Here is a 13,800-nt window from a genome sequence, read left to right as displayed (position 1 = left end):
CATATTGACTGTCTGAGTAACCAAGTCAATAGTCGAATAGTATCGAGGCTATCACCAAAATACCACGTGGTTTACTCTTCCTTTGATTGGCTTATAGTTAGCAGGTCGAACTCTAGCGCCAAAACGTAGCGTAGGCCTTTCATAGGCAAGCTAAGCTCAGAAGATTCACTGAAGCAAGGTTGACGTCGCTGATTGTTTTACTTTCAACTTTAACTACTACTTTTCTTCACATATCTTCATCAGAAATGGGCAAAAAAGATCCTAACAAGCCAAAAGGAGCCAAGAGTGCATATACATACTTCACAGAGACAATCCGTGAGGAAAGAAAGGCAAATGGAGAACCTTATGATATCGCAACAGTCTCAAAGGAAGCATCAGAGCAATGGAAAACTATGGATGAAGACGATAGAGAACCTTATGTAAAACAAGCAGAAAAAGATAAAAAACGATACCAAAAAGAAATGGAAAGTTACATCCCACCAAGTGACAGTGATAGTGACAGTGATGCTCCAAAAAAGAAGAAGAAAAAGAAGGATCCAAATGCTCCTAAAAGAAATCAGTAAGTTCAACTGACTTCCTGTTTCTCTAATCAGATTTACTTTCTCAAACTGCACTTTGAGCTCCTTATCTTTGATACTTTGACACAGTACATATTCCATAATGTCAAAGGTTTGGGGGGGGGGGACTAAACCATACAAGTTTATTGATAACCCTTTTTGTTGTACCCTATCAGAAATTTAGACCATCAAGTTGTTCCCTATTTTTTACTCCCCAATCTTAATGGGGTTTACATTCCCAACATCTCATCTGGAAAGAAGGAGGACCCTGCCGACGCACCAGACTGTCCAGTGTATTTGTCCGGTGGCAAAAAGTATCCTTCTGTACACCGGACGCATTAAGTCTGGTGTCAGTCTGGTGTTGCATACAGGGAATTTTGGACGCCAGACATTTATGAAACAAAAAATTAAGAAACACCGGACGCACCGGACTGGTCATGTCTGGTGTTTTGATTGTCCGGTGGAAAAAACATCCTTCTCCGACACCGGACATCCGACTTCCTTAAGTCCGGTGTATAGAGATTGTCCGGTGGTAAAAAAAGTTCTCATTTTACACTGGACTTTGGCGTGTCCGGTGTTCGTTAAGCCTGGTGCGTCATCAGGGTCTTAAAGAAGGTTAAACCATACACATCAGATCCAGATGTTTTTAATTGACTATCTAAATCTTACCTCTTACCAGGCTGCATCATTTGAAAATTCCAGGTGTGTGGTCAATCACACTCCTTAAGCCTTAATTTTAATTTTAGTAATTTAGGTGTGCGATAAGGAGTGCTAATGCACAAATTTCAGTTGTGAAACTAACTTAATGGGGTGTGATTGATCGCACTCCTCAGACATTTTAGGTGTGTGTGGAGGTGTGCGCGTGCTAATGGTGCAGCCTGCTTGTGTAATGAGGTCATCAAAAGATTGTTCTATTCAGCTGCATCATATTTTCTGTGCAGAGACATGGGGAAAACACCTATTGCAACACGAACAGAGCAATCTTTTGATAACCCCCTGATCTGTTTAAAGTCGGTCTCTGTTCAACAAAGTGATGCTTTCTTTTCAGGTCTGCCTACTTCCTGTTTTCGAATAAAAACCGTGAGAAGATCAAAGGAGAACTTGGTGAAGGCTGCAAAATTACAGAGATTGCATCTGCACTCGGTGCAAAATGGAGGGGAATGAATGACAAAGATAAAGCACCATATGCTGAATTGGCGGTGAAAGATAAGGAACGTTATCAAAAAGAAATGGCAGAATATAATGGGCGTTAGTTATTTTTGAACCACTGTCATGTGCCAAAATATTAATCCAGGCCTGATACAGGTCGCCACCAACTGGACTCATTTTGTAAATAAAGATAATTTTTTAACTCACAGGTAGTCTATTGTTAAAATTATTTTATGTTCATCGAAATTCAGGAATAATCTCCTGTCATTCTGATATAAACGGATAAACAACTATTGTTTATATTTTACTTGAAGGGGAGGGATGAGCCTTGTGATTTTTCTTGTGCCAAAAACAAGAAATACCAACTTGTATAAGTTGAAAGGTTTCAAAATATTGTCGCAAAAATATTACAAATATTCACTGTATATTTATTGTATATTTGTTTTCATTTATTTCTGGAATGTTTTAAAGAACAAGAAGTTAGTAAAATTGTATGAATCATTCATTATTTAAAAATTTTTAATATACATTGTATGACTGAAAAATGACAATAATTCTACCTTGTCAGTCTGAAGTGATTTTTTTTTTGATTTATAATGTCGTTGCTGACTAAATCTATTTCTCGAAAAATTTGGCATACATTAAGGGAAGAAATTTTGGCTATAATCGCACGATAGGTTATTTTTTCTTATTTGGCACGCCAAAAATGATTTGAATGTTTTTTCTTACATTTTTTTTTTGCATCGAACGTTTTAATTGCATTCGAAATTCATTTTTTGAGAACGAAAATCAATAAACGACAATAAAAGAAAGACACAGAGAGAAGAGAAAAATATAAAACTCTCAGTGTAATTTCTGTAATTTACTTTCCTAACTGGGAAAAAGTAGTGAAAGCCATTGTGCGATTAGCTCGTAATCACATAATAACTCGTACAATTCGAAAATTGCACTCGTGATTTTTTTGTTTTGAATTTTCCTCGTCCTTTCAGACTCGGAAAATTAATAAAAAAAAAATCACTCGTGCAATTATATTCGAATTGCACTCGTTATCATGTGATTACATATACGAATTCAATTTGCTGGATGGCTTGAAAAATAAAATTTGGCGGGATGAAGGACATTCGTGTCCAAAAAAAACACAATTTAAGAAGAAAATCAGTCTTACAGCCTGAAGTAGCACACATTTGGGAGAGTAAAGGCAGTAATTTACATTTGGTGGAAAAAACCCGAATCTGCCAAAATTTTGTTCCCCTAAGGTACCTTAAGGGAACTTATTTTGGCGGGAACTAATTTTGGCGAATTTAGGCAAAATTAAATTTTTTTGTTTCCTTGCCTAGATAACCCCTGAAATTCATCAAAATTGCTCAAAATAAAGCAAAATAGAACAAATTTACGCTGTCATTCGCTAAAATTAAAAAAATTCACTATTCGCCAAACAAAATAATAGTAGAGGACATTTTGTAAAATCGGCGAAAATCTTAATTAATTTTGGAGGGAACTTATAGTAGGGGGAATTTTGTTCGATTTTTTTGGAATCGCTTGACTGTTTTGTTAGAAGCACTTGTTATACATTTTTGGAAAGCTAAGGGGTAGGGGAATCGAAATTACTATGTTTCCAATTTTTTTCGGACACTTTGGTGTGATTTTCGGACAAATATGACGGATTCAGGCAAAAATCATAGGGTTAAAAATTAATGAAAATTTTAGCTCGAGAAAACGAAGACCTGTTGTATATTTTTGGAAAGCTCTCAAAAAATTAAGATTAAGAGATATATTGCAAGTATAGGTGATTTCTGTACCTAACTCGAGATATTAACCCTTGAAAACCGTGTTTTTCAGCCAGAAACAGCTATTTTGTCCAGTTTTTGCGCTTTTGGGAGCTCAATATCTCGAGTTAGGTACTGAAATCACCTATACTTGCAATATATCTCTAATCCTAATTTTTTGAGAGCTTTCCAAAAATATACAACAGGTCTCCGTTTTCTCGAGCTAAAATTTTCATTAATTTTTAACCCTATGATTTTTGCCTGAGACCGTCATATTTGTCCGAAAATCACACCAAAGTGTCCGAAAAAAAATTGGAAACATAGTAATTTCGATTCCCCTACCCCTTAGCTTTCCAAAAATGTATAACAAGTGCTTCTAACAAAACAGTCATGCGATTCCAAGAAATCGAACAAAATTCCCCCTTACTATAAGTTCCCTCCAAAATTAATAATAGTGAGGTTAAGTATACCGGGATAATCACGACGACGAGGGCAAGAAAGGACCTAACTCGCATATAAAAAAAATGACGTAATGCTGTGCTGTGATTGGATCATAGGGTAGTGTGTACATTAAGTCCGAATATCCTAGGGAAATGGTAGGCATTAGCAGTGTCAATAATACAGCAAGGAAATTTTTGGTTATATAGTGTCTCATCTTTCACACACATTCACACAGCTACACGCACAGGAGAGTATAATTCAATTTTAAGTTACTGTGAATCTGATATTCTACATTCTAGATGGTGGTTGGTTTTTCCTTTTCATAATTTTTTCTCACTCTTTTTCCCTAGTCTCTCATCTTGGCCCTTATCCTTATGGGGGGTGGTTGTATGTTGTGGTGGTGGGCTGGTGGTGCTGGTGGGGACGGGCAGCACCAAGATCAGTCTATCATTATTATTCCACGCCAGGTGTGGGATCTCTACAGTTTACCAGACTACTACACTAGAACTACACAAACAGAGGATAAAAAATCAGGCAGGGAAGTAAAAATACATACCACCGTGGGCGTGGGATTGGGTATAACTTACATCAGTGACCGACGTAAAGGAGGCTAACATGCATAGCCCTCCAATGAAAGACCTGGCTGGTCATTAAAATACAAAGTTAAATCAAAACAAAAATGGTAGAGTAAAGATGCAAGTGGAGCTGCGTAGTTGTATTTTAATGACCAGCCAGCGCCAGGTGTCATTCATTTGAGGGCTATGCATGTTAGCCTCCACTGATGCAATAGACCCTTTTTCAAAGAGGCCACCCTGTTGAATAATTATGTAGTTTAGAAGAAAAACAATGATACACCCATGCATAATACACCGTTTAGGAGTCTTGCCATTTCACGGTACTCCATTGCAGAGGCCCGGTAAAAATGGTAGGTAAAAATGCGCACTTTAGTACTGTGAAAGGTTAGAGGAATGTAAACATTGTGAATTTTTGTCTCTCCTTTAAAGAGAAAAATTTAGATATTTGAACATGATATCAATGATAATTTTATAAGTCTCTCCTGAAAATTTCACAAAAATTCATCAAGAGGAAAAGAAGTTATGATTAAAAGGAGTTCTTTACCTACCGTTTTTCTGCTATGTTTCCTTATGAGAACCAGATGTTTACCTACCGTTTTTTTACGGAGGAGAGTGAATTTTCCGTGATTGGTAAAATCAAAACAATGGAAAATTGGATTGACGTGTGCGCAGTCGACACTCCTAAACGGTGTATTATTACAATATGCATGAAACCTGATGAAACAGTAATTATGCTTTGCTGTATCATTGTTTGTATGGCTGGACTACATAATTATTCAACAGGGTTGCCTCTTTGAAAAAAGGTCTATCTCACGGTACATTATCATCGTTCGTATGATGTATTTATGTATGATATGATGCAAGATGTATAGCTGGTCCAGATTGGTCTGTTGCAGTCCAGATTTTGTTTCTCAGAGCTGACCGACTAACCAACCAATACAACTCACCAGACAGAAATCCTAAAGTCGTACGAGTCAGAAAATTGTCAAGCAGAATTTTTCATCAAATAAATATAAAATATTAAAAGCTAGCTATACACTTTGAAACTTTTTTCCAAAAAACCCAAACTTACTACTATTCGTTTCAAAATAAATTTTGAGGGTATGGTAGTATCATAAATTGTAAAAACATAGTTAAGTTTGAAAAATCCTTTGCGATAGATAGAAGTTGAGATAAATCATGCCTTAACTAAGGAAGCACAAGCAAAATCAGGTTTGTTTACCTCTCTTTAAAAAAACGATTGGATTGAAAAGACTGGAAGAAATCCATAAAACTGGAATTACAGGAATAGTGTTTCGAGAGGAGATGACAGAGATAGGGCCATCTACTGTTAGTTATATAGTACTGTCAACAGGTGATATATTCTCAAATTGTTTATTTAAACTATATATTGTTCTATTCAGTAGATAATATATATACACTTACAAAATCTCCAAAAAACTTGTTTGTTTTCTTTCCTGTTGGGAAACTTGGTAAGATATTTAAATAGCATTTCTTTCTTAAAACTAAAGAATTCTTATATACAAAGACAAAACTGACCAGCATAATTTGACATAAACATCAAACTACTACAAACATGACTTTATGACTGTTTCTTTGGTCCAGTGTGTAGTAGCAACATTTATAGAGATTCGCGACTTAGACTTGAATTTTAAGATTCTATTCACAGCTTCTAATTCTGGTAGATTTGCTTTTGTTCCCGTTTGTCCTGTTTTTTTAATGCAATAGAATTTTATGATTCTAGGGCATAACATGTTGCACTGCTGGTTTAAAACCATGAAGATTGACATACAAATTGACAAACCACAAATTTACGAACCACAAATTTACGATCAGGGAGTTTTCTGTTTTATTATTTATTAAAATGGTCTTTATTTGCTTAATATAAATAGTGTGAAGAATAGTTATTACTTCTTGTCTCAAACTTAGTCTTTCTTGATTTATTTTCATTTTTATAACAGATATTTACATAGGTAATTTTTTTATTTTATGGTACGAGAATAGGTTACTTAGTTACTTAGATAGAAACTCAATCACACCTAATCAGCTTTTGAGCTTTTTTCAAACATTGATGGTTAAAAGAATTTATTTTGAAAATGATTTCTATTACCGTATTTGTTTTAGAGCCTGTTGTCTTGACTCAGAAGATGGAAAATGCAACTGAGAATAGTGAAACCTGTACCATCCCGATCGGTAAGATTTCACTCAATTTTAAAAATTGATAACCTATTGAGCTAACTAGAAACCTATTAACTAACTAGAATTCTATTGGTAATGTGAAACATGTGATAAGTAACATTTATAAATTATTTTCTTAACCTTATAGTAATAGTTGAAAGTTTAAAGTGGCTAACATTTTTGAAACTCTTGAGAAAAGATCCTTTCATTTCCTTTTTTATTCTTATTCATAATCAGACTCTCACAATCAAATCAATGCACCATTAAATGATGACGGGGATGAAGATATTTCAGAGACAGGTAATATAATGTCATTTTTAAAGAAAAAAGAAAAGAAAGCTTTTTCAGTACAGTATGTTATTGTTTGAAGATTAAAAGTTTTTCCCTGAAGTAATAGACGTATAGACAGCCTTTGCTAAAACTAATTAAAACTTCTTTTTTTGTTTTTCTTAAATTCATACAGTAATTTCAATATCTTTTGATATTGGATAATGTTGTTTCGAGTTTAAGTTTCTGATGATAATATTATATAATGAATAATGTAATTGTTTTTATTGAGAATAGATTACATGTTTTTTCTATTTATAAATGTAAGGCTAGGATTTTGACTCAAATACAATGGATTTATTGTTATAGATCAAAAGAACTTTAAGTATCCTTAGAAAAAATTGTTTATAATATTTTAATCACATATTATTCATTTATTATTACAGATGTCGAAACCAAAGCACTCCAAACAGCCCTGACAATTCTGAAATGTGGGCAAGCTGCTGCTGTGGATATTTTTGTCCAGAATTTACTTCAAAATGCAATATTAGATGAGGAAAATCAAGAAAACAAAAAAAGCCCACCATTACTTGTCGGAGAAAAGCAGTTGCTGAATTTGGCAACTTATGAAAATTGCACTAATGCTATTCTTTATGTCGTACCTCTTGTAGTTGAACTAAACGGAGAGAACAACTTATTTTTAAGGTTAGATTGTATTACCTTATGTTTATAATTCTCCATTTGAAAAGATTAATTCTATAAAAAGCATCATCACATATTACTATCACTATTACTTTAAAGAATAGGAAAATCTTAATTATACTTAAAGAATATGAGTTACGAGTTTTAATGATTTTTAATTTCAGATGTTTCGAAGCTGGTAAATGTAAAGACTTTCTGAAGCAGAATTTGGCAACACTTTTTGGTCATGTCATTGAGAGTTTCAACATTAAAGCAACGCACATTGTTCCAGTATTTAATGATTGGGACATTAACGCATATCGTCATCATAAATTGAAAACTAAAAAAGGTAACTTTGTTTTTGATTGTATGATATTATTATTTGTAAAAAATATAAAGATAACTTAAATTACGTGATAATATAAATCAAAGACATAAAGACATATGAATGCAAAAACAGGATCACATTGATTCAATACAGTATAAAATTGAAAATATAACAATGACGTTTTCGTTAATTTAGGTATCGGTAAGGATAAAAACGCAAAGATCTTCCACCGCTCAACAAAAGATTACGATGGGTCTATTGGCAAAACGTTTCCTGTTGCCCACAGTATTTTGAAAAAAACATTTGGCGAAAGTGCGCCGGGTTTCATTATGTTTACTCAAAGGAATCCAAAATACACTAAACGAAATTCTGCTGACAATTAGTAAGTGTCACGTGCTTATTTCTTTCGAGTTTCCCTATAGAATGGTTTTTTATTAAAAATACTTTTTATTAAACTGAAAAACTTCAATTATTTTTTACTGATAGCGTCATGAAAATTATATTATTTAATCAGTCATCGGCGAATGAACCTTTTCTTTTAAGACTTTTTAGAGCCTTTTCATATTATTTCAATCGTCGGATTTCGATTAAACTTTAATACAATTATTATATTTACTTTATCAGTACAGCACGTTTCGTTATTTTTATTGAGATATACTATTTTTTATTTTAAGCTATTTCAAAGTCGTGGGCTGGCAAGACGAGAAAACTGTTGAACGCCTTATATTTGATTTTATCACAAACCATCAGAAAGAACACCAGGTACAGATACATTTTTCTTTCATGCATTTTAAGTCACATTTTACAGGCACTGGTTATCTATTCTTGTTTTATTAAGTCAACTAAGTCAACGTCTTACTTTGAATATCAGGTATCGGTCGATAGTGTTCAATCAATATATGGGGATATGGAAGAACTGACAATTGAACAGCAGTTTCAAATCCTTTCATCCCTACCAAATTATCATCACTGGGCTTCCCGAATTCAAACCGGAGTCAAAATGGACCAGTACTTCCTTCCGTCTGGCAATTCGCCAAGGAATTTAATTTTGGGGTCAATTCAAGACCATTTAGATGGATCACCTGGGTCTTACAAATTCATCAAGAATGTACTGATTTTTGTACTGAACAATCAATATCATATAGAGACCGTCCCAAAAGCTTGCAATAAAAAGGTATATGCATTCACGTAACTGGTGTAAACATTCAATAAGATTGATTTTAAGCCCTCCTAATACTTCGTTCGACAGATCATTTTGTAAAATGATTTAAAATATAATTTTCTTCTTTCCAGGCCTCTTGCCAACTTAATTGTAAATCCATCGACAGAGAAACTCTCTTGACAGAACTTGGATTAAGCGAAGAAGACTTTCATCAAACAGAACTCCAACCAACATTAGAAAGACTGTATCAGAATTTCAAATTAAACTTATATAACGAAGGTACCACTTATATTTAAAAAAGAATTAACGAGCTTAAATAATGCTAGATGAATTTTATTGACTAGGAAGTAGTAAAGTGATAAGCATGTTATGTAAATGGACTTTGATTCATATTCCGGAGTAAAAATCTTTATTCAAAATTTGATGAAATGTCGATTCATAGATGAAATTACTTCACTTTTCAAAGGTACCATCGTATGGAGAGAAAATGGAACATTAAAACAAATGGTGATCATGAATGATTATAACTCAAGAACAGGAGATTTCAAGGTAATTGCTTTAGCTTCGTCCTTATTAATTCTCATTCTTATGATTGCAAAAGTTTTAGTTCATTTTAGTGTTTGTAAAGGTATTGCTTGAATCGCTTCTGAACAAACACTTTGATTTTTTAGTTTAACGACTACGTCAGTGTCACAAGAATGGTAACAAACGAGGGAGTAATAAGAATGAAATGTACCTGTGATATCTATAAGACCTTATCAATAACGATTCAGAGCAGTGAATGGAATGGAGTCCAATGCCTTCACGCTCGTGCATTGAAGGATATTTATTCTGAGGTAAATTCTAACTTTCATTTTAAACTAATAGGTTCAATCGGAAAGAAACAACTTCATGATTGTTAGTTACTGTCTGAAAACCTTTTACTTTCAAACGAAGTGAGGGTGCTTGCTAATTTCTTTCTTTTATTTAAAGGGAAAACTTTAAAAATACAAAATGAATTAATATTCCTTTTTTCAGTTTAACATCACTCAGACCAACTCTGATGACGGTCATTCTTATTGTCAACCACGCAGTGTTGTCGAAAACGTCTCATCCATCGTTTCTGCGAAAATTAAGAATGGTTTGGATGCAGTGGTACCAGATGTTCTTCCTCTACAATCAAAAAATCCAAACGTGGAAAAATTCGCAGTGAGAACGCCATTTGGACATAATTTTGTTCACCTTTTCAGAGGCAATAAAAGTAACTTTACTTATGTCAAATGTTGTTCTGGATTGTGCTCGACGGTGTACAGGAAGAAGGTAAAAATTCAAACTTTGGAAACCACAACTGACGGCTGTGCTCATATGGAGGTTTTTAAATCATACATCAAAGAGAACTGGGACAAACACGAACTGCTTCGCGAGCTTCGAACAGAGGGTAATGGAGTTGAAACTGAAGAAGAGGTACCTGAGAGAAATGAAGATGAGTTTGACGATTACGATGTTATTGATGTTGATGACATTGCAATAAATGAAGAAGTGGAAGAAGGAAATATTTTTGAAAAAGTATTTATATTATTGGTTTTTGAGTTATTTATGCCGATAAAGTGTCAACTATTGCCGACTATACATTTTTAAAGTCTTTGATAATGTAATGGTCAAATTTCATTGTGTCATAATAAATTATATTTCAATACCTTATATCATTTTTTGCTTATTGATATATAAATATACTGATATTTCTTTCTATCAGAATGGCTATTTCTCGAATTCAAATAAACCGTAACTTTTATTTTAGATGTTTTACTTTTATCATGAAACATTAGTTATATGCATTTAGAAAATGAAAATAAAAGTCTTATTTTATTCAACTTTAGGTGAATGGATTCAACATGGAAACAAAACAGTGGTCATTTTACACCCCGTTCCCCCGCATAGTTGACACCGATCCGTTTTCGGATGAGTTATTAGATGCATCTGCTGAAATGATGCAACATAGTACAAATGCACGTTTAGATCCTGGGTACACTGTCACCTTTTATCCTTCTGTTCATCCACAACAATGCGATTGTGAGGTAGATAATTCATTTCGCTTTATATAACATAATGTTTGTATGTATTTTGACAACATGCATAAATTCCATACTCAGAGCTGGAGCACTTCTCGGATGAGTTATGTGCTTTTGTAGGTAATTTCGGTAATTCTATGTCGAATTTGCGAAATTGAAAGTTTGAAATTACATGACTTTTTAACCTATAGCATTTAAAACTCAATGTTTTTTTGATTTTTAGCTTCCATTTGAAAGTTTATGGGACAGTAACACCACACTATACACTACCAAAAACGCAATCAAAGCTAATGTTTACAAATTGGTTTGTCCCAATGGTAGCTGTCAAGTAAAATGGAAGGGCTCAAAGGAAAAGATTTTCCGAATATCGCAGCAAGTTTGTGTGGTCGAGGAGCTGTTGTGGGAATTTGTTGGTATGGTTTCATCAATGAAATCTAATTTTTCTGCTTTTTGTAAGCACGTCGATGGCGTGTACAAAAGAAATCGCTCCACCAAACCCTTCCTCACGTCAAAGACCTTCGGAAAAGTCTTTTTTTCTTGGGCAAGCCATCAACCAAGAGAATTTCGAAAACTCTGTCCTTGGTGTGGCGATTCACCAAAAATACTGGCATGTGATGGAACCAAAATTGGAATCATGCACCAAAATTTAGCCATCATTCCGATCGACAAAGTTCTTCCAGGCACCGAGCTAGTGAAGAACGATATCCGAAGATTTGACCGTTGCTTCTTGGCTTACCCCAAGAAAGATAAAGGAGAAACGCAGGCAGAGTATGCAACGAAAAAGAAGTACATACGAGAGGCTAGAACCTACCTCAAAGAAATAACTGCATCTTCACCCTTGACCATTCGAGATGAAGTGCAAGAAGCCAGGACTTTAGATATCATACCTAAAGAATGCTTACCGTTAGTCAAACGCTATTTTAATCAATCGATGACCACCCAACAGCTACAGACTACGAAAGCCGTCCTTCACCTTCTTGCTTTTGATGCACCTGTACGCGCCTTCATACCCGCGGCATTGGATGGTATTATCCAAGACCTGGTTGAGGATACTATCGATCCCATCAGATTATTGGAAATATCTGAAGATTTTGAAAAGTTTAACCCCAAGCTTGGCCGTTTCGTCAACACCTTTTTTGAAACTGAACTAGACGTTGACGCAAAGGCGTTCTTGGGTCACCTATTAAAACATAAAGTTTTATGTGAAGCTGCTGACCCTGTTGCTGATGAACCTGTTGAACTTGAGGACACGTATGATCCTCCAAAGCTCGGCAGATTTTATTATTTCAACAAGGAAGGAGCACAAGTTCGCAAAAACCGCAACTTTGGTGAGGAAGACGAGGAAAAGCCAATATGCTCCAAAAAATTTCCAACTGTGGCTAAGCGTGGGGCTTCCTTTTTGTTTTTGTGGTTTTGTCCAGCACATGGACATTGTTACGGAGGTCACATAGTCGATGGTAGTGAAGGACGAAAGGATCCTATGTGCTCTTTGTATACGCATCTCAAGGTACCACCTGAGGCTCTTTTTTATGACTTTGCTTGTGGCTTCGAAGAGTACTCGCTGAATCGCGAAGCTGGTTTCTTCCGCTGTACACGCTTCTACCATGATTTATTCCACCACTTTAATCATAAATGTAGTAGCGTGTACAGCTCAAAAGGGCTTGCAGGTATGGATGTTCTGAATTCTTCGATTTGCGAGCAATTCAATTCATACCTGCAATGCATCAAGTCAGCTGGCAGATACATGACGCAGGAACATTTTATTTTTTACTGCCAGTTCATGATAGACATTTGGAACGAGAAAAAGGAATCAAGTTTTAAAGAGAAGCTCCAAGTAGCTTTATCAGGTGCAGAATAATTTATTTCCATGATCAGCCTTTTCCTCCCTACTCCTTTTTGTCGAATTATAGTGGAAATTATTTTTTTTAATTAAAAATTACTCTGCGCCTGATTAAATTACCTGAAGCTTCTCTTTGAAACTTGCTTCCTTTTTTTGTTAAAGTCTGTTCCAAATATTTTTGCACTACTTGCATCTTTCAGGATATTTTGAGATATCATTCTTTTAATTTCATCAATGACCCTTGTTGGAAAAATCATTTTAAGTGGGTTTACGCAAAAAAAAACAATTTTTCATATCTTCGAAAATGAAGAAGCAAAATGAAAATGAAAAAAGGTTACGGTCGTTAAATTTCGTTATATCTTTTTCAATCTTATAAACCAAGATGTTTTGTTGAAGGATCATCAAGATCAGATTCGTGTCCAAGTGCATTCTATGTTTCCTATATTTTGCATGGTGTTTTTAAAGGGTCCATTTAATCGAATCTCAAAGCACAATAGCTCTATTTTGTGACAAGGGGTAAATTTCAAGAAAGCTTTATTCCATATTAGAAAATGCATATTATTAGATTATAAAAATTGTTATATATTTATAGCACTATTTCAACTCGAAATTTTTCAATTCTATTAGGTCTCTTTTATTTTATTTATATTCTATTAGAAATAAATAATAAATTCATTACTGGAAGAAAATGGCTTTTGATCCATGGACTTATGCTATTACCTTTTGGGCAGAAGCGCTCAAAACTAGATATTGGGTGACTTCACACTGAAGCCTTTTTACTGGCAAATCGATTAGCAAACAAAGGCAT

At 34.5% G+C, this 13,800-nt stretch overlaps 2 protein-coding genes across 2 annotated transcripts; both read left to right on the top strand.

Annotated features, from left to right (window-relative positions):
• The first annotated feature begins 134 nt into the window (after positions 1 to 134).
• LOC136806238 (high mobility group protein B2-like) lies at positions 135 to 2,265 on the top strand. Its single transcript, XM_067062796.1, has 2 exons — positions 135 to 559; positions 1,606 to 2,265. Exons 1-2 carry the CDS (start codon positions 246 to 248, stop codon positions 1,808 to 1,810), a joined length of 519 nt encoding a protein of 172 aa, XP_066918897.1. The 5' UTR covers positions 135 to 245; the 3' UTR covers positions 1,811 to 2,265.
• Positions 2,266 to 6,506: 4,241 nt separating this feature from the next.
• Positions 6,507 to 13,028, top strand: LOC136806237 (uncharacterized). The gene is made up of 13 exons (XM_067062795.1): positions 6,507 to 6,681; positions 6,904 to 6,966; positions 7,380 to 7,638; positions 7,800 to 7,963; positions 8,138 to 8,324; positions 8,617 to 8,704; positions 8,814 to 9,116; positions 9,236 to 9,383; positions 9,571 to 9,653; positions 9,776 to 9,940; positions 10,122 to 10,649; positions 10,961 to 11,158; positions 11,376 to 13,028. Exons 1-13 carry the CDS (start codon positions 6,585 to 6,587, stop codon positions 13,008 to 13,010), a joined length of 3,918 nt encoding a protein of 1,305 aa, XP_066918896.1. The 5' UTR covers positions 6,507 to 6,584; the 3' UTR covers positions 13,011 to 13,028.
• Positions 13,029 to 13,800: the final 772 nt, after the last annotated feature.

Source organism: Clytia hemisphaerica, unplaced genomic scaffold (assembly GCF_902728285.1).
Source record: "Clytia hemisphaerica strain Z4C2 unplaced genomic scaffold, Clytia hemisphaerica genome assembly, whole genome shotgun sequence".
Lineage (NCBI taxonomy): Eukaryota > Metazoa > Cnidaria > Hydrozoa > Leptothecata > Clytiidae > Clytia > Clytia hemisphaerica.
Note: the sequence above shows the minus strand (reverse complement) of the source record. Positions and strands in the feature narration are given on the sequence as shown.